This window comes from Monodelphis domestica, chromosome 1 (genome assembly GCF_027887165.1).
Source record: "Monodelphis domestica isolate mMonDom1 chromosome 1, mMonDom1.pri, whole genome shotgun sequence".
Lineage (NCBI taxonomy): Eukaryota > Metazoa > Chordata > Mammalia > Didelphimorphia > Didelphidae > Monodelphis > Monodelphis domestica.
In genome coordinates, this window is record NC_077227.1 from 295,794,948 (window position 1) to 295,819,238 (window position 24,291).

General features: G+C 35.4%; 1 protein-coding gene across 1 annotated transcript in view; it reads right to left on the reverse strand.

Annotated features, from left to right (window-relative positions):
* The window catches only part of TRIM9 (tripartite motif containing 9), a 240,804-nt gene that overhangs the window by 9,513 nt on the left and 207,000 nt on the right, over nucleotides 1-24,291 (reverse strand). The window contains exons 8-11 of the mRNA XM_007473218.3: nucleotides 11,907-12,095; nucleotides 8,737-8,778; nucleotides 8,215-8,238; nucleotides 7,137-7,440 (exon numbers count right to left, since the gene is read on the reverse strand). Of these exons, the coding sequence (XP_007473280.1) occupies nucleotides 7,137-7,440; nucleotides 8,215-8,238; nucleotides 8,737-8,778; nucleotides 11,907-12,095 (559 nt within the window). The remainder of the gene's footprint in view (nucleotides 1-7,136; nucleotides 7,441-8,214; nucleotides 8,239-8,736; nucleotides 8,779-11,906; nucleotides 12,096-24,291) is intronic.

Genomic DNA, 24,291 nt, shown 5'->3' on the forward strand with positions numbered 1-24,291 from the left:
CCCCCTTGTCCCCTCCCTTGATGTTTCCCTTTTTAGTCCCTCCCTTTTTGTTCCCTCCCCCTCCCCCCTCTCTTTCCCTCCCTTTTTGTTCTCCCTCTCCCCCTCCCCCCCTTGGTTTTCCCTTCTCCTTACCCTTGTTGGGTAAGATAGAATTCAAGATCCCAATGGATCTGGATGTTTTTCCCTCTCAGAGTTGATTTCCCTGAGATTGAGGTTTAAGTAAACCCCCCCCCCTCTTCCTCTCCTTCTTATAGGAGTTTTCTTCCCCTCCCCTTCCCCTGTGAATCTTTGTGTGAGAACCATTATTCTATTTGGTCTTTCTTTACCCCCTATTTATACATTACATTTTCCCCACATATTAGTATACATAGGTTGATATAAATGTAGTCCTTATAGAAGAGAGTTTGAGTAAAAGAAGATAACATTTTTCCCCTTTCCTTAATATTTACCTTTTCAGGTATTCCTTGCTCTTTGATTTTCGGTATCAAACTTTCCACAGAGCTCTGGTCTTTTCTTTGCAAAAAGTTGGAAGTCTTCTATTTTGTTGAATGCCCATACTTTCCCTTGGAAGTATATAGTCAGTTTTGCTGGGTAGCTGATTCTTGGTTGGAGACCCAGCTCTCTTGCCTTTCTGAAGATCATGTTCCATGCCTTACGATCATTCAGCGTAGAACTTGCAAGGTCTTGTGTGACCCTGATTGGCATTCCTTTATATCTAAATTGTCTTTTTCTGGCTTCCTGTAGGATTTTTTCTTTTGTTTGATAGCTTTGGAATTTGGCAATTACATTCCTGGGAGTTGTCTTTTGGGGGTTTAGTGTAGAAGGTGTTCTGTGAGCTCTGTCAGTGGCTGTATTGCCCCCTTGTTCTAGAATCTCTGGGCAATTTTCTTTGATTATATCTTGTATCACCATGTCCAGTTTGGTGTTTATTTCTGGCTTTTCTGGGAGTCCAATTATTCTTAAATTTTCTCTTCTCCCCCTGTTTTCCAGGTCTATCACCTTGTCGGTGAGATATTTTATGTTCTCTTCTAATTTCTTGGTGTTTTGGCTTTGCTTTATTAGTTCTTGCTTTAAAGCCTGGTTTTCTTTTACAGTTTGGTCAAACTGGTTTTGTAGATGTGTGAATTTCTTTTGCATCATTTCCCACTTTTCCTCCCAGAGGGCTTCCATCTTTTTGGTCCTTTCTGATTCAAATTCTTCATGTGTTTGTGGAGAGTTTCTATTTCCTTTGGAAGATTTTGGAGAATTTTCTTGTATATCTTCTTCTATCTGCTCTGTATTTTGTATTTTGGCTCCATAGAATGTGTCCAGAGTCGCCCCTTTCTTCTTATTTTTCTTGGTATTTTGGGGCTTCTGTGCTTCTGTGGAGTTTGTCATCTCTGAACGTGGAGGATTGGCTTTTCTTGTCTTTGTCTGGTGATCAGAGGCTTTAGTCCTGGGCAGATGTTGGTTCTATGAGCGTTCCCTGGGTTAAACTGAATATGCCTCACTGGAACTGGAATGGAAGGGTCGGACCACGAGGCCACACTCTCCCCCTGGCTCGATTTCCGGAAGTTGCCTTCAGAATCCCTGGCCGTGAGGCTGTTTCGTCGGCCTGCGGGGGGATGGGCTGCCGCTTCCCCAAGCTCCGAGAGCACAGACTTTCACTGAGACTTGGATAGCAGGATCCAGCCCGTGAGGCTGTCTTGCCCGCCCTGAGGGTTGCTGTTGTTTTGACCAGCTCTCTGCAGCGGAGGCCCCAGGCAGTAACTTTCACCCTGACCGACCAGCTCTTTGCAGCGGAGGCCCCAGGCAGTAACTTTCACCCGGACCGACCAGCTCTTTGCAGCAGAGGCCCCAGGCAGTAACTTTCACCCGGACTGGGACTTGGGTAGAAGACCCTGAGGGTTGTTGTTCCTCAGACCCTGCTCTCTGAGCCCGGCGCGGCTGCCGCTTCCGGGAGCCTTGGACTCTGCGCTCCTACCCCTGAGGTCCGAGGGATCTCGGGTTCTGGCTTTTAAGGGGAGCCGTACCTTTTGAACCGGGTCCAGGTCCAGGAGGAGGGTTCCCAGGGTCTGTGCTGTTGATCGTTTTGAATTTCGGCGCCTTAGGAGCTTCTAGTTTGAGATTGGTCGGGAAGGGTTTTCCGGAGATCTGAACTTCAGCTTTCTCTAAGCCGCCATCTTAACCGGAAGTCAATGTTTCAGTTTCTATGTACAATGTTCTCCTGGTTCTGCTCATTTCACCATGCATCAATTCCTGGAGATCTTTCCAATTCACATAAAAATCCTTCAGCTCAGCATTCCTTTCAGCACAATATTATTCTATCATCACTCTCCAATCAATGGACACTCCTTTCATTTTCCAAAAATTTGCCCAGGTATGAATATTTTTGTACAAGTCTTTTTTCCTTATCTCTTTGGAGTACAAACTCAGCAGAGGTATGGCTGGATCAAAGGGCAGGCATTCTGTTAAAGCCCTTTGGACATAATTGCAAGTTGCCCTCCAGAATGGTTGGATTAATTCTCAACACCAACAGTAGTGTATTAGTGTCCCAGTTTGGCCACATGCCTTCCAGGATTTATCACTTTCCTTTGCTGCCATATTGGCCAATCTTCTAGGTGTGAGGTGGTACCTTAGTTGTTTTTCTTTGCATTTCTCTAAACAGGAGTTATTTAGAACACTTTTTCATATACTTATTGATAGTTTTCATTTCTTCATCTAAGAACTGTCTATTCATATCCCTTGATCATTTGTCGATTGGGGAATGATTTGATTTTTTTTGTATATTTGACTTAGTATCATATATATTTGGGAAATTAAACTTTTGTAAGAGAGTTTTGTTATAAAATTTTTCCCAATTTGTTGCTTTCCTTCAAATTTTGCTTGCATTGGTTTTGTTTGTACAAAGACATTTTAATTTAATGTAATCCAAATTATTTATTTCACATTTTGTAATGTTCTCTATCTCTTGCTTGAGCTTAAATTCCTTCATTTCCCACAGTTATAGTATTCTATGTTCACCTAATTTATTTATATATTTGTCATTTACCCATTTTGAATTGATCTTGATATAGGGTTGTCAGATGTTGATCTACACCTGATTTTTCCCATACTGTTTCCTAATGTTCCCAGCAGTTTTTGACAAATAGTGAGTTCTTGTCCCAAAAGTGGGGATCTATGGGTTTATTGAACATTAGCTTGCTGAGGTCATTTTCCCCAAGTCTATTCCATTGATCCACCCTTCTGTTTCTTAGCCACAAGGTTGTTTTTATGACCACTGCTTTATAGTAGTTTAAGATCTGATACAGCTAGACCCACATCCTTCACATTTTCCCCCATCTTTTCCCTTGATATTCTTGATCTTTTGTTCTTAAATATGAGCGTTATTATAATTTTTTCCTAATGCTATACTTTGATAGGTATGACACTGAATAAGTAAATTGATTTGGGTAGAATTGTCATTTTTGTTATATTACCTCATCCTGCCCATGAGTAAATAATGTTTTTTTAATTATTTAGACCAGTTTTAATTGTGTGTGAAAAGTGTTTTGTAATTGTGTTCATATAATTCCTGTGTTTGGCGTGGCAGATAGATTAAAAAATATTTTATATTGTCTAGAGAGATTTTAAGTGGGGTTTATCTTTCTAATTCCTGTGCTGAGTTGTGTTGGAAATATATAGAAATACAGTTGATTTGTGTGGGTTGATTTTGTACCCTGAAACTTTGCTTAAGTTGTTGATTATTTCCACTAGCCTTTTAGTTGATTTTCTAAGATTCAATAAAGTATAGTATCATATCATCTGCAAAGAGTGATAGTTTAATTTCCCCATTCTCTCCCCTCTAATTACCTCCCTATTCCCTTGTCTTATTCCACTTTTACTTCTCTTTAGGGTAAGAAAGAATTCTATACCTCATGGAGTATGGTAAAATAGAATATTTCTATACCCCACTGAATATACTTGTTTTTCCCTCTCTGAGCCAGTTATAATGAGAGTAAAGTTTAAGCATTGCCCATCACCACCTGCCCTCTCTAATGATTTTTCATGCCTCTTTATGTTATATAATTCTATCTCTCCCTTCCATTTTCTTTAAGAGTAACACAACTCTTTCAGCCCTTGATTTTTACACATCTTTCATATGCATACATATCATACTATACATACATATCATCACATTTATATACACATCATATCATCATAATCCCCTTAATTCTCCACTCTCTTTCAAAGTAAATTCCTTCTACCTTTTCTACTACTAAGAGTATTTTTGAGATATACAGATATCCTTTTTCCATGTATATGTATATATGTATATGTATATGTTTAAACCTTTGACCTTATAAGCCCCTTAAATTTTCTCTTTCTCATTTACGGTTTTGAGCTTCTCTTGTGTCACATGTTTGAACCTCAAATTTTTTGTTTTGGCTTGGTTTATTCCTCAGAAATGCTTGGAAATCTATCATATTGAATGCCCATTCCCTTCCCCCCCCCCCGAAAGAATATACTCAATTTGCTGTATTGGTGACTCTGGGTTGTAAACCCAGACCTTTTGCCTTCTTGAATATCATATTTCATGCCTTTGATCCTTTATGTAGAAGCCACCTGGTCCTGTGTGATCCTGATTGCAGCTCCATGGTATTTGACTTGTTTCCTTCTGGCTATTTGTAGTATTTACTCCTTGGCTTGGAGGATCTTGAATTTAGCTCTTACACCTCCCTAGAAGTTGTCATTTGAGCATTTCTCTCTGGAGGTGATCTGTGAATTCTTTAAATTTCAATTTTATTTTCTTGTTTGAGGATCTCTGGGCAGTTTTCTTTGATAATTTCTTGTAATATGATGTCCAAGGTTTTTTTCTTGATCATGGCTTTCAGATAATCCAATAATTCTCAAACTGTCTCTCCAAGATCTATTTTCTAGGTCAGTTTTTTAATGAGATATTTCATGCTTTCCTTTGTTTTTTTTTCCATTCTTTTGATTCTGCTTTATTGTTTCTTGGTTTCTCATCAAATCATTAATTTTTAGATGGTTAATTCTGATTTTTAAGGTCTGATTTTACTCTGTCAGTTTTTGGTACTACTTTTTCAATTGACCCATTTTTTTCTTATATCACTTTTGTTTTTCCTTGCATCACTTTCATTTCTCTCTGCTTCTCTTAATTGGTTTTTCCAGTCTTTTGGGGACTTTTTCAGAATTTGTGTCCAATCCATGTTTTCTTTTGAACTTTGCATGTGTTTGCTTTGCTTTCACTGTTCCCTTCTGTGTCTGTACCTTGCTCTTTGTCTCCATAAAAGTTCTTTAGAATTAGGTGATTTTTTGTTGTTTGCTCATTTTTTCTATCTAATTATGGGTAAGTTTTGTTTTCTGGCTAACAGGGGGTAGCCTCTTAAACTTCAGTCCTTTCCTGATGTTATGGAACTATCTCAGCTTATTCTCAGGGTTTTTACCAGTTTCAGTTCTTGGAAGATGATGTGATGGGCTGAAGGCTGAGAGCTCTGAGAGCCCCCTCCAAATTGACCCTGGAGATGCTGATAGCTTAAAGACTTGCCTCAGGCTTGGGTTTAAGCTTTTCATCACACTCTGAACTTGATTTGGTTAGGGGCTATTTCCCAAACATAGGCTCAAGTTTTTGATCTCACTGTGTACTTGATCCAATCAGGCACACCCTTGATTATCCTGTCCCTGTCTTGGGAGTTCTGCCCTTAGTTTTGGGCAAAAATACTGTCTCCTCCTGCTCACCCACCCCCCATGAACTATGTCCTCACCCCAAATTGTCAATTATGTCCTCATCCCAAGCCCACACTGGGAATCCTATCTTTGAGTCCACACAGATCAACCTACTTCAGCCCAGATTACCCTGGGCTAGGGACTCTGAACTTCTCCACAGGCTTGAAATTTCAAGGGTTGGTTTGTACCAGTATTTGCCTCAGTAGGATCTCAGGGTTTGAATGTTGGCTTGGACTTAGTTTCTGAACCTGTGACAGCTGATGTGGGATGGGAGAGTTTGGCTTGTTCTTGACTTCCTTTTCCCTCCTCTTGCTGGCTCTGCTTTCCTCTTGCCCCAGTGTCTCAGATTTTCTCTGCCTACCTTTTGGATTTTTTTCTTGAATGTTGTTTCACTCTGTCTCCTAGTTTGTTCTTTATTCCTGTATTCATTTAGTGGTAATATTTTAATCTTGATCAGAGAGGATTCTCATGGTGACATGGAGCTGCTCTTGTTTACTCCATCATCTTGGTTCTGCCCCCACAACCATATACAAAGTTTTAAGAAATGTCATCTACTGATTCTTCATTGTCTATTTTAATCCTTTGGAACAGTCTACGCACCAGAGTTTCAAGCTTCTATTTCTCACAAGAAACAGTAGAATGCTCTATGTTCTTAGACATGAATACATTATGTATTAAAGATAGACTGCCTTTACAATTCCACCCATATGCAAAAAAAGGCTTACTAGGATAAACACAGGTTAGTAAAATAGAGTCAACATATTATTTAATGAAGTTCCAATATCTTCCTAAATGTGGTCAACTTAACAGTTCTCAAAGTTTCCTATTAAATTAGTTGCTTAATTTTCATTATATCCAATTTCCAACTAGCAAAGATGAAGTAATAGAGCAACTTGTATAATCATTCAGTTGCTACTTTTTTTCATGAAACACTTATTAATGCCTTCTATCTGCATATTGTACTTTATTCTCTGAATCTCTTAAGCCTTTTTTTCTTTTTAATTATCATGCATTTATTCTTTTCCAGCTTGGAGTCATGTGTGTGCATGACTTATTTTCTATAAGAATGTAAAGACATCAATAGAGAGTGTGTTTTATATCTCTACATCATATATTTCAGCACTTATCACAGTGCCTTTATGCAAAAGGAACTGAATAAATATGTATTTAATTAAATTAATAAGGAAGGGGATTTTTGTTTCCAAAGAGGTAATTTTTTTTGCATATACATAATACCTTTACTGACTTCATTTTGCAAGAGCAGATCTCTGATCAAGATTAAAATATTACCACTAAATGAATACAGGAATAAAGAATAAACTAGGAGACAAAGTGAAAAAGAGAAAGTAAGAGCTTTACGGTGGTTCTTATTTTCTGACTAGAAACAACATGAATGCTTTACTTTTGGCAAGTTGACAGCTGGAGGGTACCTGTTGGTGTGTGAATTGTTGTGCATGAACCAGCTCCGATTATTGTCCACATACATTGCCCAAGCCTTGTCATCCTTTCCTAACATCATATCTTTCATCACATCAATACAGGCCACACCAAAAGCAGGATCTGGGTGGTTGTCATAACGATCAATTGTCAGCTCCCAATAATGGACTCCTTTAGAGAATCCAGTCTTTCCTAGCACAACACGATCATCATAGCTATTGCAGGTCACAGTCAGGTTGTCATTGGAGAAGATAATGTCAGAGTGTGCAGAGCCAGGGTCAAATGCAAACCAAGCAACTGGGAAAAACACAAAGGGAATATAGTTATCAAGACTGAACCAGTAAGTAGTCTATTAACAATTCCTACATAATATGAGAACCTTTATGTCCAGATACCTGGCTATATAGGAATAAAGTTCCTAGAGCCAAAATAAATGATGTGAAACTGAAGTGTTGGCCACTTCATATAGAAATAGGCTCAAAGAGCCAGATAACTGTCTAACTAGGTATATCTTTGGGAAAGGGTCTTTTGCTCAAACTATACTGCCAACAAATGCCTTCCTTCAATTAGTGACTTCTCAGAATAATACCATTGGAAACAAAAAAAGTTGAATGAAGGTGAAGGTATGAAAAGGAAAGTGAAAGTGTAAAGTATAAAATCATACATGGAAAAAGGAAAACAAAAATAATCAATAGACCTTTCAATGTAACTAATAAAGTTCAGTATTATTCTTGGCTCTACTGAAAAGTGAAAAGTTGTTTGACAAAAATCAATATTTATGGCTTCAATTTTCATGAATTGGCCATAGGGGAGAAACTACATGAATTCCTTCCATCATAATTGGATAATTTGTCTTCTAAGTCTCAGACATAAAATTTACTATTGGCTTTCAATAAGAATGGATTAAAAAACACAGCAGATGATTATGCTCCAAGTTCTAATTCCTAAATACTATTTTAAAAATAATACTTTTTAACAGATTTATTCACTGTTTTATTGAACCTCTTCATAAAAATCTGTCATGCACTCAGATTTCTGCATTTAAAAAATGTAACATAGTTTATTTCTTACCTGCTACCAGCTTTTTTATGTCAACTGTTGTCATTCCAAATGAATGTCATGGGGGAGAGAAACAGGAAGTCAAATAGTCATTTATAAGAAAATAAGCATTTACAATAATGTTATGGACAGTGCTTTGTTACCTTAAAGCACTATATAAATTCCGGTTATTACAATTATTCTTTCCTTTTGGGGGAGATTACACTACTTTGGGGAAGAGAAAGAACATTACAAACCTATACAAAGCATCACTTTTTGGGATGGTTTGTATTATCAATAAGTTTTGACAAAATAACATTCTGAGTTAATGTATAAGAAAACTAGAAGGCATTAGAATTTTATCTGATGCCACATAGAAATATAAATATATTTAAATTCTTTTCATAAAGGGAATAAAAAGGTTGGTATAAAGGAACCTGAAGAATGGTTAGTCAGTTATCTTGAATTAAAGTAAGTATCCATTTACTCTGTGAAGGAAACTGATGGACATAACATAAAATAAAATAAATCTTAATTATGATAAGTAATACTTACCTAATTGGGAGAAAGGTGCTGATTGTGTCTCAAAATTGCATCCTATAAAGAGACAGCATATTATATTCATCAAAGATAAGAAAAAGTAGGCAGTCTTAAGAAATTATTTACAATATACATAACATTGTGAATAAAACTAATATATACTTGATTCATCAAAAACTGGAAACCTTCTCTTTTCCTCTTCCTATACCAACTTACTACTTAACTTTGTTCCATGAAATCTGTGGTATACTTTTAAAATGTGAAAAGCCGACATTTGAATCATGCAATAACCCTCTTTCAGTCTCTTTGAATATATGTAGTTCATGTAGTTCAAAACCATATCATTTTATTTTCTACGACTTCTTCATAAGGTACCATAGTAAGAAACTTACATTAAAAAAGAATATTATTTTCTTGCCCGAAGTGGAAAAATTTTGTTATTTATAACTATTTTATCATAGTGTTGCTATAATCTCATATTATAATTCAACTGTAGTTATTATGCTAATCTACTTCAATTTTACCAACATAACCAGATAAGAATATACCACATATGTATTTATCACTTAAGAAATATGGAGATTATTATAAATACTGAAATCATTTTTCAATTCGTTAAAGAGATTCTCTGAGAGCTTTATTCCTTCTAGATATCAGATATTTTATATTGTTATATAAATAGCTATGATATGAAATATACCTATGCTATTTCAACCAGGAATATTCTACTGTTTTCCAGAAGAGATTATTTCATTATGTGCCAATAAACTTTCCTATTTTTATTTCCATTAGACCTAAAATTTGGAATGGCATTAAAAGAGTCTTATAAATCTGGAAATGGAATTTTGAGAAAGGAAATAAAATACTTCACCATATCCATTCAATAAAGCATAATAAAAACTGCTTTCTAATAATATATTTTGAAGGAGAAATATTTTGTTCTTAATATAAACCAAAAAAATCAGAAATTTGTTTTGTCATGTATAACACCCAATGATAGAAAGTCCAATGACTGAATTATGATGTAAAGAATTTAACCCTATTTTTAGTTAGTATTTTACTAGAATAAAATAAAAATTGTTTCCATTGTATAATCCCTATTTATTTTTCATGCTTAGCTTCAATTCAAAGCCTAAATTACTAGCTATGAATTAAGTCCCAATGAATAAAATGAAGCTATAATTTTTCCTAATCTAATTAGAAGTTCCTTCCAAGCAGTTATATAGGATCAACTTAGAACTTGTTACTTATTTTTAATTAATGATGTTTATATTTATTCTCTTTAGAAACAGATGTCCTAAAGTTATTTTATTTTTAAGTTCAAAATATCACGTAAAACTCATAACTGTTACAATATTGTTAAATACATTTACCAATCAATTCAAACCACAATACCTTTTATCCTTGATATATGTGTATATATACATATATATATCATAACTGTGAAAGAACATCAGAAATGGGTAAAAATTTTGGTTAAAAAAAGGCATGTGTGGAAGAGAGAAACAACAGGAAAAAAAGACATGCTTACTAAAGCTTTAAATCCCTGCATATTATTTTGACTGACATGGTGTGTTCTTTTTCATTTTTAAATATGAGTGAGGGGAAAAAAGTGAAAAGAAACCTTTGGAAAAGTGCAATATGCATCCATGCATCCAAAAGTGCATCCATGGTTTATAAAATAGTTCTGAAGAAATTAAACGTGTGTAGCTTGAACAAATTTTCTAAGTTCTGTTTATTAAACTGATCCAGCCACGTAAAAGCACTACATTCAAAATCTGTTATAATTTACCTTGATGGCAAGTGAAGCAGGTGTTTAGATTATCAGACATTGTGGATTGTAGTTACTTAATTACTCTTATTATATTTGTGGTAGGTTCCATCTTTTAGCTGAGGAAGTTTTGTCATGCAAGTAGATAATTTTAGTTCTTTTCAACCTAATTGTCAGAATTTTGTCTAAAGGTATCTCAATACTGTGTTAAATAAGCCTACTTTGGCTACATATGCTGATCTACTCTTTAAAATGCTATCCTGTGGTGAGTGAACTGAGCTGGGACCATGCCATTTTATTCTGTGAATTTAATATATATTATACCTCTTTTTCCTTTTTAAAAAAGGGAAAATTTTGAAAATCCATCTCAGTCTCAGATCTCAATCCTACCCTTTTGATCAGGCATTAATGCATCGGGCATCATTGCTCCCTGGCATTCTGTAAAATGCTTGCCTCTTGTCCCCCATGACTCCTGGCATCCTAAAGACTGGCCTCTGACATGGACTAAGGTCAAGTCTGTCCAACCAGGAAGACCCAGAAGGACACCATTGGCATTATAAGAAAGGGTATTAAAGGAAGCAACAAGGTCTTTTTGGCTTTTTAGCTCTTGTGTTTGGTCTAGGAACTTGACTGGCTTTAGATAAGAAGCAGTATGGCCCTTTTGACTTTTCCTGGAGTGACTTCTCTTGGCTAGTGAAAGAAGACACCAGTAACAAACTCAGAAATGGGCCCCAATTATGTTTATTTCTCTATCTCTATCTCCAACTCCAACTTTTACTCTCTAATAAATAATTATATATTAATATATTAAGTCTCCAGAGAATTTTAATCCTAATAATATATTTTAACAGAATGACTAACTCATGAAATTGTTTTTTTTTTTAAACCCTTAGCTTCCGTCTTGGAGTCAATACCGTGTACTGGCTCCAAGGCAGAAGAGTGGTAAGGGCTAGGCAATGGGGGTCAAGTGACTTGCCCAGGGTCACACAGCTAGGAAGTGGCTGAGGCCAGATTTGAACCTAGGACCTCCCGTCTCTACGCCTGGCTCTCAATCCACTGAGCTACCCAGCTGCCCCCTAACTCATGAAATTGTTAAAAAAAAACCAGAATAATTTGTAAGGAAAAATATGAGCAAAAAGTGTAAATATGAGCAAAAGGAATATTTTCAGTAATGTGGAAAGCTTACTTCTAAATATAGACATTAATAGCAGCTCAAATGGTTTAGTTGTTACATTACACTGACACAACAGATAACTTCATTATTCAAATCCTTTCTACCCTAGAAGCAGGCCATAGATAGAGAATTACTATCCCTTTGTAATGTGTACATATATTTCAAGAACAAAATAAATTATTTCAGAAATGCCCGAAGGGCACAAAGTTCAAGAGAAAACATCAGATATGCTCAGCTTACCTGGTGCATTCAGAGACTGTAAAGAAGAATGTAAACTCAGTTGGTGGGCTGAAGATCGGATATCAAAGCAGGATCTCCCAGAAAAGTTGGGCTGTAGATTAAGGGTTGATGAGAAAGGGCTCATCCTTCGGAGCTGTAATCTTTCTGAAGATGATGGAAAAGTGAGGGCCTGCTCTTCTGAATCTGTGTCTGAATCAATGCAAACTAGATATCAGAAATCTGCAACCTATGTAAAAACTCTTACCAATTACACTAAGCATAAATTCTGACCCAATAGGGAAGGGGTATATATGTCCTTTCTTTAAATCGCAAGGGACTTGGGGCAAGAACAAAACAGGAGATTCTCTAAGTCCAATATTTGTGAAGGTGTGAATGGAAACAGAAATTTATGTATGTATGTATATATATATATATATATATATATATATATATACATATTGTGTATGTGTGTGTGTGCTCTCTCTTCTGACATTTTAAATAGCATGGGTTTTATTCTTCCAAAATGTTATAATTAGTAAATTTCTCTTTTGTCATTTTGACATTTTTCATGTTGAAATTTACTGTTGAAAGTAGATTTCACCAAGTGAGAACCAAAAGAGCTAAAGACCAAAGCTTTTATCCTAGACAAGTGATGACAAACCTATGGCATGCATGCCAAAAATGGCATACAGAAGGCTCTCTGTAGGCAAGCATGCCACCCTCCCCTACTCCCACAGTTTTTTTACTAAAAAGGCAGAGGGACTTGGGCAGAGCTTCTCTCTTCCCCCTCTCCACCATGCTTTTCATATCACCCACCCCCTTTGCCCAGTTGCCCAAAGTTAGTGCACAGGCGTAAGATGAGTGTCTCATAGGCAGCAGAGCTAGAGGGGAGCAGAATGCTAGAGCAACTCCCCTCCCCCTCTTCACCTGTGCTGAGGACATTTCTCACATCACCCACCCCTCAGCCCAAGAAATGGGAGCACTTCCACTGTCCCTTATCTAGGGTAAGGTGGGCAGCTTGTGGAAGGTAGAACCAGAGGGTAGTGGGGTGTTTGGGTCACTTCCTTCACTCTCTCTACACTTGCTGAGGACATTCCTCACTTCACCCGCTCTTCCACAAAGCAATCTAATGGTAGTGCTTTCTCCCTCCCCTGTGTGAAGTGAGGGGAGGCAAGGAGTTCCCAAGCACTCAGTGGGAGGGGGGGGGGGCATGACACACAGTCTCTAAAAGATTTGCCATCACTACCCTAGATAATTAATTGGCAAATGTATACCTAGGCAACAAAATTCTTTTCAGAGTTTTTGTATAAGGATGATGATAAGTAGAGATTATCTACATACTCATAGTTTTCACTTTCTCTCTTGATATGTTATTACTCTTCAGTATTTTCTCATTAAAAATATATTAAAGGTTTGGTTTTTTTTCTAACAGCAGACAACAAAACACTCTCAAGCTTCAGCCTTTGTAATAAAAGACTAATGTAAAATTCAAATGGCTCAAAGAAGAAAATACTGGACTGGCCTACTGTCCAGACAAAGAAATTGGATTCCTATCTGGTCCTATGAAGTTAGTTTTAGATCCTGGAAATTTCATTTAACTTCTCTATAACTGTTAAAATAAACTGACCGTACACAATGTGAGTTATTTGTAAAATAATGTCAGAGGATATATTCAGGAGTATGTTGACAAAATGTATCCATAACAAATTTAAATTTATTCTGTGTTTTATAACTTTCTTATCACTTATCACTTTTTAAAAACCTAGATACTAAACAAAATTAAAAACCATTCTAGGGCACATTATTGCTTCAATGAGTAGGCACTGCAGAAATACTAAATTGGGGCAACTGAGTGGCTGGTGACTAGATGAATAGAGTCAGGTCTAAGGACAGAAAGACCTGGTTTCAAATCTGATCTCAGATACTTCTTAACTGTGTGACTCTAGACTTACCTTCAATTGCCTAGCCTTAATGCTCTTCCACCCCCTACTGCCAGTGAAATATAAATTGACAATAGTTTTCTAATGAAGAACTTAGATATCTATCAGTGAATTGAAATATTGGTGTAGTTCCTCAAAATGTATTCGGCTTAGTATCAGTTCTAAGAAAGAATTTTTCTAAGGCTTAAAAGAAACCACAAAATACTAAGTTAGTATAAGAATATTTTCAACTGTCATTTGCAAACAAAACAGCTGGTGAATTTATTTTTCTACATAACAAAAAGTGTCTGCTGCTTTAAAAAAAAGAAAGATTATTTAATACTAATCAGATGCAGTGGAAAAGACTGGTCATAAGTGGAATTTTCATTATTTTTGACTTGGAACTCCACTTTAGAGGAACTAGAAATGATGATACAAGTGATTTCTTATAACATATTCTGTCAAAATCTTGCTAGGAAAATTTCCAAAATACATTTTAGTGGTTATGAAAATTCTGCTGCTTTTCTGCTGAATGTAAACAGTAGATTCCATAGTTGCATTCCCACTTGTTTCACTATGTTTTTTTGTGAGTGATTGATATTTAATAACAGAGATCTTAAATGTGTACATTTCTAGGAGTCAGTTTGAACTACTTAAAATGCATTTAAAATCTTATTTTATCTTTGTTTTTTAATATCACTATTATATACATACATATATATATATTCCTCTCTTCTCAACTTTCTAGTAAGCCCTTCTATTTAACAAAGATTATAAAAATAAAAAGGAAAATTTTGGAAAATCAAATTACTGTACCAATTTATAAAATATTCAGTATTTAAGACTCATAGGCCCCACAATCCCATAAAGAGTACAGAGAATGTATTTTCTCAACCTTTCTGTGAGGTCAAGCTTGGCTAATATAAATAAATAGAATTCAGTTTCATTTTTTTATGACAGACTTTAAAAGAAAATTTCAAAAAATTCATCCTATTTTATTTTTATCCCAGTGGTCATGGAGACAGAGGTTCTCTTCCAGATAGTGTTTGAATTAAAACAAAAACAAATAAAAACTCAAAAAACAATGAGTTAGAAGCAGAGAGAAGCAGTTGGTACTAATAAACATATGTTCTTTATATTTCCCATAAGAATTTATAGACTCTTTCTTCCTAACAATGAAAACTAGTTAAAATGTACTTCATATTGGTATTTAGAAGACCTATGTAAATTATTGAATATGATGTATTTTTGTAGAAAAATGTTGAATTTATTTTTATAGAAGATTTAAAATTTTATAATTAAAACAACAAATGTTTAAATAACATTTTTTGATTTTGGAATAACTTACAGCTATATATTTATCAAACATGATAATACTATCTGCATTATTAAGTAAAAACTTATTTTTCCACATTCTAATAAGAATCTGCATAGCATTGAAGATTTCATTAAACACTGGCAGTTGATTTGTTATCCTTAAATCTAGACTATAAAGGAAAGAACATATGATAGAATACATTCCTAATGGTTCTGAACCTTGGCACAATCACCAGAAAAATCATTTGAATGTTTGGTTAAAACATTTATAGTGATTCAATCAAAAACTAATTATAGACTTCTTGGGGTGGAGTGAACCAAAACTATTCCATGTAATTATGAGGATCCTCTCTGACTAATGCTTAATGGTGATGGGCAATGTTTAAACTTTACTCTCATTGTAACTGGCTCAGAGAGGGAAAAACAAGTATACTTAGTGCAGCATAGAATTTTATCTTAGCCTACAGAAAAATAAAAGGGGAATAAGACAAGGAAAGAGGGAGGTAAATGGAGGGAGGAGTAAAAAGTGAGAGTGAACAAAAAGCAAAATACTGGTGAGGAGGAAGAGGGAGAAAGGGAATACAGCAGGACCTAAAGGAGATAATATGATGGAGGGCAATACAGAGTTAGTAATCATAATTCTGAATGTGAATGGGATGAACTCACCTATAAAATAGAAGTGAAGAGAAGAGTGGATTAAAAACCAGAATCCTACTATATGTTGTTTAGAAGAAACACATTTGAAGCAGGGTGACACACAAATTAAAGGTAAAAGGCTAGAGCAGAATTTATTATACATCATCTAAAGCAAAAAAAACAAAAACAAGAAAAAGCAGGAGTAGCAATCATGATCCAGACAAAGCTAAAGTAGAAATTGATATGATTAAAAGAGATGAGGAAGGAAATTACATTTTGTTAAGAGGTACTATAAACAATAAAATATCATAACTAAATGTTTATGCACCAAATGGTATAGCATCTAGATTTCTAAAGGAGAAATTAAAGAAGCTTAAGGAGGAAATAGATAGTAAGACCATACTAGTGGGGAATCTCAACCTTTCCCTTTAAGAACTAGTTAAATAAAAAAAAATAAGAAAGTAAGGGAAGTGAATGAAATGTTAGAAAAATTAGAGCTATTAGATATCTGGAGAAAATTGAACAGGGATAAAAAGGAATATAACTTCTTCTCAGTAATACATGGTATAGATACAAAGATCAACCATGTACTTTGGCAGAAAAATATTGAAAACAAATGCAAAAAAGCAGAAACAATAAATGTAACTTTTCCAGATCATACTGCTTTAAAAATTATAATTATCAAGGGTCCATGGAAAGGAAAATTTAAAATTAATCAGAAACTAAGTAATACAATTCTTCAAAACTAGTGGGTCAAAAAACATTATAGAAACAATTAGGGACTTCATTAAAGAGAATGCCAATGAGGAGACCACATATCAAAATCTATGGGAAACAATCAAAGCAGTACTCAGGGGAAAATTCACATCTCTGAGTGTGTATAGAAACAAAATTGAGAGGGAGGAGATCAGTGATTTGGGCTTGCAACTTAAAAATTTAGAAAAAGAAGAAAACAAAAATCTCCATATAAAAACTAAATTGGAAATCCTAAATATTAAAGGTGAAATCAATAAAATTTAAATTAAAATAACTATTGAACTAATAAATAAGACTAGGAGCTTGTACTTCATAAAAACAAATAAAATAGACAAAGTACTTGTTAATATAATTAAAAAAGAAAGAAGAGAATCAAATTGACAGTATCAAAAATGAAAAGGGTGATCTCAGCTATAATGAAGAGGAAATTAAGGCAATTATTAGGAGTTATTTTGCTTAATTATATGTCAATAAATTTGACAATCTGGGTGAAATGGGTGAATATTTACAAAAGTATAAATTGCCTATATTAACAAAAGAGGAAATAGAATACTTGAATAATCCCATCTCTGAAAAAGAAGGTGAACAACCCATTAAGGAACTTTCTAAGAAAAAAACCCTCAGGGCCAGATTTATTCACAAGTGAATTCTATCAAACATTTAAAGAATAACTAATTCCAATACTGTACAAATTATTTGACAAAATAAGGAAAGAGTCTTACCAAATTCTTTTTATGACACAAAATATGGTTTTCATGCCAAAGCCAGGCAAACCAAAAACAGAGAAAGAAAACTATAGACCAATCTCCTTAATTGCCATAGAAGTAACAATCTTAAATGAAATACTAGCAAAAAGACTACAGCAAGTTATCACAAGGATTATTCACTCTGACCAGGTGGGATTTATACCAGGAACACAAAGATGGTTTATTTTAGGAAAACTATCTACATAATTGTAGTAAGCAAAGAAAGATTGCAAAATGATTCTGCAAAATGAACTGCATTTGATTGACAAGGACATGTGACAGAAAATCACATGGGAGCCTGGGTCAAGATTCTGAAGTCCCAACTGAAAAAAAACAGACTTCTGGGGGAAGTTTGGAGGTAGCTGTGATTTCCATCTTTTCTACAAATTTTCTGGCCCCTTTTGGAGATACCAGCTTGAGAGGAGAAAACCTGTTTGAACTAGCTGCTGGTAGCTATAAGGAAGACCAAAGAAGAACTTCTCTGCTGGAGCTACTTTGGACATTACATTTGGGATCTTGGCTCATTTACTGAACTCTGTTCTGTGAGGTTCTGTTTGGGGGAACTTAACTTATTTAGCCTAGATAAGTTAGACATTAGGATATTAATAAGGACATTTAGGTTTGGGGATAAGATTAAGAACTTTTCCTTCACCTTTGTTGTTCCTCTCCCATTCCCATCAATAAACTTAAAATATTTAGATGTTTCTCTCTTGTCTCTTTCCCTTATACAATCTAATAATAACATAATTGACCATATCAATAATCAACCAACAGAAATAAAATGATTATCTCAATAAATACAGAAAAGACCTTTGACAAAATACAAAACCCATTCCTATTGAAAACATTAGAAAGTATAAGAATAGAAGGAACCTTCCTCAAAATAATAAACAGTATATATTTAAAACCATTAGCAAGTATCATCTTCAATGGGGAAAAGTTAGAAGCCTTCCCAACAAGATTAGGATCATGCCCATTATCACCTCTATTATTTAATAATGTTATAGAAATGCTAGCAGTAGCAATTAGAGAAGAAAAAGAAATTGATCAAAGAAAGCAATGAGGAAACTAAATGATCACTCTTTGCAGATGGTGTACTTAAAGAATCCTAGAATCCTAGAAAATCAACTAAAAAGAAACAATTAATAACTTTAGCAAAGTTTCAGGGTACAAAATAAACCCACACAAATCATCAGCATTTCTATATATATTTCCAACACAACTCAGCAGCAGGAGTTAGAAAGAGAAACCCTATTTTAAACCACTTTGGACAATATAAAATATTTAGGAATCTATCCTAAAATATTTAGGAATTATATGAATATGACTGCAAAACACTTTTCACTCAATTAAAACTGGGTCTAAATAATTGAAAATACATTAATTGCTCATGGGTAGAATGAGCTAATATAATAAAAATGACAATACTACTAAAATCAATTTACTTATTCAGTGCCATACCTATCAAAGTATCAAAAAACTTTTTTATAGAATTAGAAAAAAAATTAAAACAAAGTTCATCTGAAAGAACAAAAGATCAAGAATATCAAGGGAAATGATGGGGAAAATTTGAAGAATGGGGGCCTAACAATATCATATCTTAAACTGTACTATAAAACAGTGGTCACCAAAACAATCTGATAATGGCTAAGAGATAGGAAGGTTGATCAATGGAATAGACTAGGGGTTAATGACCTCAGAAAGTTACTGGTTGATAAACCCAAAGATCCCAGCTTTTGGGACAAGAACTCACTATTTGACAAAAACTGTTGGGAAAATTGGAAAACAGTATGGGAAATATCAGGTCTAGATCAACATCTGACAACCCTATACTAAGAACAATTCAAAATGGATAAATGACATAAATATAAAGAGTGAAATCATAAATAAATTAGGTGAACATAGAATTGTATACCTGTCAGATCTGTGTGAAAGGAAGGAATGTAAGACCAAGCAAGAGATAGAAAATAGTAAGTAATATGAAATGAATTATTTTGATCACATGAAATTAAAATATTTCTGTACAAACAAGACCAATGCAAACAAAATTAGAAGGAAAGCAACAAACTGGAGAAAACATTTTATAACCAAATCCTCCAACAAAGGTTTAATTTCCCAAATATATAAGGAACTAAGTCTGTTATACAAAAAATCAAGCTATTCCTCATTTGACAAATAGTCAAGGGACATGAATAGGCAGTTTTCATACAATGAAATCAAAACTATCAATATGAACATGAAAAAGTGTTCTAAATCCCTTCTGATTAAAGAAATGAAAATGACAACAATATCGGGGTATCACCTTACACCTAGCAGAGTGGTCAATATGACAGTGAAGAAAAGTTATAAATGTTGGAGTGGATATGGCAAAATTGGGACACTAATACTCTGTTAGTGGAGTTGTGAATTAATCCCACCATTCTGGAAGACAATTTGGAATTATGTCCAAAAGGCTTTAAAAGAATGCTTGCCCTTTGATACAGCGATACCACTGCTGTGTTTTTACCCCAAAGAGGTAATAAGGAAAAATATTTGTACAAAAATATTTATAGCCATGTTCTTTGTGTTGGTAAAAATTTGGAAAACAGAAGTGGTGTTCATTGATTGGAGAATGGCTAAACAAATTGTGGTATCTGATGGTGATGGAATATTATTGTGCTGAAAGGAATGATGGACTGGAAGAATTCCATGTGAACTGGAAAGACCTCCAGGAATTGACGCAGAGCAAAAGGAGAACTAAGAGAACATTGTATAGAGAGACTGATACATTATGGCACAATTGAATGTAATAGACATTTCTACTACTAGCAATGGATCTAGGACAACCCAGAAGAACTTATGAGAAAGAACACTATCCATGTCCATAAAAAGCACTGTGGGAGTAGAAATGCTGAAGAAAAACATATGATCAGTAATGTAGTTTGATGGGGATATAATTGGAGGTTTGATATTAAAAGATCACTTTAGTACATATATGAATAACATGGAAATAGAATTTGAACAATGATACATGTATAATCCAGTGGAATTGCTTGTCTTCTTTGGAAGGGGTGAGGGAGGAGGGGTGGGAAAAATAATAAATCACATAATCACAGAAAAGTATTCTAAATAAATAAGTTTTAAAAAAGAATAAAAAAAATTTAAAACAATCATGCAATTTAAATTAACTATTTCATTCTCACCAAGAAGAAAAATATATTCAATGAAGTAATTTCTTCCTGGCCGAGAAGATGGACTGATGTAGAGTTTAGCACTTAAATAGTTTTGTCTATGGATTTTGCCACCATGCTGCTTCCTCTGTCCTTGTGTGCCTCTTCTTTCACTCAGGAGATCCTCCTAGAATTTCCAATTTTTAGGAATGGCTCAGTTTTTTCATGCTTTAGTTTTTGGTCTTGTGACCATTGCCTCCCAGTTCCATGAGAATGACACTATCTCTTTCAGCTCCTTTTTATATATTGTCTTTCCTTATTAGAATATAAGTTCCTTGATAATATTTTTCAGTTGTCACCAGCTCTTTGTTAGAGATTCCATTTGGGGTTTTCTTAGCAAAGATACTGTAGTGATTTGCCATTTCCTTCACCAGAACAATTTACAGATGAGGGAACTGAGGCAAACAAGGTTTAGTGAGTTCCAGAGTCACAAAGCTAGTGTCTTGAGACTAGATTTGAACTAAGAAATATGAGTCTTTCTAATTCATGGACCAGTGCTTTGTCCACTATGCTACCTAGCTGCCTTAGCAGTAGAGGCTCTTTTTATTTTTACTTGTATTTGCCTGACACATAATAAACATTTAATAAATGTTTGCTTACTTGAATTGACTTGTCAGGTAATTTGCTGACTTGAATTGATTTATCATGTAAATATTTTTCTTGGTGACAACCTTATTTCTCCTTTCAAGTATCTTCTCTGTTCGGATGAATTTCTTATTATCTATAATTCTACCATTCTTCTCCAAATCTTGGGTCTTCTTTCATTCTAGATCCAACATGTGGCATGCCATTTCTCAACAATTTGTCACATTTTCATTCCTTTTATCCTCAAGCAACAACTAGAATCTTACCTCTTCCACAAAGCCTTCCATTGCTAAGTAGAAGACAGGAAATGTCTAAACTGGAGTTACTCATACTTCACAAAGAAACAGATACATACTTTAAAAATATTTATTAATTGGCTTTGTATTTTGTACCATGATTTTTCAAAAATAAAAATATTCTCATATTTATCTCTGCAGATTGCATATCCAAATTGGATTAAATATAAAGAAGATTCTTTCAGAGTTAGCAACTTTTCAAACCAAACTAAGTTATAGGCTCTAAATTTTGTGTACCCTAGCAAAATACTTTTGAGGAACTACACCAACATTTCAGTTCACCAATAAATATATAAGTTATTCATTAGAAAACTATTGACAGGGACTTCCGGGTTAACATGGCTGCAATCTAGATGTGAATCGCTTCCTCTCCCCAGCACCGAACAAAATAGACTACCTCAAAAGAGCATAAAAATCACCTTTGGAAGAACAGAGGGACTCTCCAGTACCCCTGTAACAGTTAAAATTTAGGGGAGATGGCTTCTATAATCTGGTCCCTTCCTTTTCTGCCTCTCATAGTGTGGTACCTTTCTGTAGTCCTGGCACTGATTGGGTAAATGCATCATTACTTAGATCATTTTGATTGGGCCCTGATTGAAGGACCTGTTATAGGTTTATTTTTCTTCTACTTGGAATTTTTACACATAAGACTTTGATAGTCTATATTTTCATCCAGAAATTTTTCTTTTGGATTTTCTGATGTCTTTTTAATATCTCTTGCCAATTGATTCATATACCTCATACCTCAGCCATGCATCCCTAACTGATTCTTAATCTTTCAATCACCCACAACATGGGGGAATGTAAAAAAAAAAATCATTATTTAAATTGCAAAGTTTAAATTCCTTTTGAGAAGAATTTTAGGTAAAGAAGATGCTACCTCTCTGAATCCAGAACTGAACTGTTGGAGAAGCCACCATGAAGAAGCCTCCAGACCACAAGTTGCACAAAATTGAACTTTGGGTGTGGTTGATTGAACATTTATTTGTATGTATACTTTTATGCCAAAGGGGACTGCCTCCTAACGGCTTTTTGTCAATGTGTTCAGCAATTATTGGTTTTATTCTTTTTTCTCTTATCCTAACACTATTGTAATCTTTTAAGTTTATTATGTTTTTATGATCCTTTTGGGGAAAAATTAAATTTTCCAAAAATGATCACCGGGGGTATGTTAAAAAATAGACTCGAATACAGGACTACAATCCCCACGAGCCTTTGCTCCACTTCCCCAGAATGCCTTGTAATCTCACCTGGGCCAAGATCGAGAAGGGATTTAAGCTGATTCAAAGGCTTTGGAGGCTCTTGGGTCTTTTTGGACTTCCGTTTTGGAGCAGGCGGTCTCTTGCGTGATGTGAGGTTATTTTGTCTAGGCCTCTGGCCTAGGCACATGTTTCTTACTTGCATATTCTTTAATCTTTAACCTTTAATAAACCTCTAAAAAATATAATACTTCTTGCAGAGAGAAACTAATTTCTACCTGCCTCAGTCTCCCCATCTCCCCTAAATTTTAACTGTTACACCCCACAGAAATGAAGGTATGTGGGGCTTGAACATTTCCACACTATAAGGAGGAAAAACTTGCACAAAAACGTGAATTGAGCCGCCCCTCCCTACCCCCCAAACCAGAGTAAGGTATCAGAGCTCTTACTGGGACAGCAAGTGAGTGAGGAGATTATCTGGGGGGGGGGGCACACCAGGGTTCTTGGGATCTAAAGACTGCAAGGAAACGACCTCTCAGGGTGGTTTCACGGGAAAATCCTGCACTGAGCAAAGGGGCAGCCATGCTGAGAGGCTGCACTGAGCAAAGGGGTGGCCTCGCTGAGAGGCTGCGCTGAGCAAAGGGGCGACCGTGCTGAGAGGCTGGGCTGAGCAAAGGGGCGGCCGCACTGAGCACAGGGGCCTGCGCTCTAAGAAACCTTGGAGGCTGGGAAGAAGTAGTCTGAGGCAATCTAAATTCACAGAAAACCCGCCCATATCACCCAGACACCAGACCAAAAATAAATAATAAAACCACCAAAGGGATGGCTCACATGGCCCAAAATCAAGCCTCCAGGAAAAAGGGAAAAAGGTGACTATTGAAAACTTTTATGGCGGTAGCTCCCAAGGAAAAGAAGAGAAAGAGGATGAAAACCAAACAAAATCAAAACATGCCTCCCAAAATGGAAATTATCCACAAGCTCTGGAAGAACTCAAATTGGAGCTTGCCCAAAAGATGGAAACCTTCTGGAATGAAAAATGGGAGAAAGAGATCAGCAGTCTGATAGACAAGACTTCACAATTGGAGAAAGAGCTGGAAGCATCTAATAGAAGGGCAGACAAAGCTGAAAAGCAAAACCAGCCCCTAACAACCAGAATTAAGCAACTGGAAGACAATGAACATGCAAAACAGCAAGAATCAATAAATCAAAGCCAAAAAATTAATGAATTAGAAGAAAACACAAAATATCTCACTGAAAAGGTCAGACCTGGAAACAGAGGAAGACACAACGTGAGAATTATTGGTATGCCTGAAAAAAACAGAGATAAACAAAAACCTCGATGCTACACTACAGGAGATTATAGAAGAAAATTGCCCACATGTTCTGGAGCAAGGGGGCAAAATAGAAATAGAAAGGGTTCATAGAACACCCTCTATACAAATCCCCAAAAGACAACCCCCAGGAATGTATTCGCCAAAATCAAGAGCTTCCAATAAAAGGAGAAAATCCAACAAGAAACCAAGAAGAAGAGCTTCAGATATAGGGGGGCTCCCATAAGGATCACACATGACTTAGTGGCTAACACACTAAGAGACCTCAAAGCATGGAACACTATATTTAGAAAGGCAAGAGAGATGGGTCTCCAACCAAGAATCAACTACCCAGCAAACCTGACTATATACTTCCAGGAGAAAGTATGGGCATTCAACAAAATAGAAGATTTCCAAGCATTTGCTAAGAAAA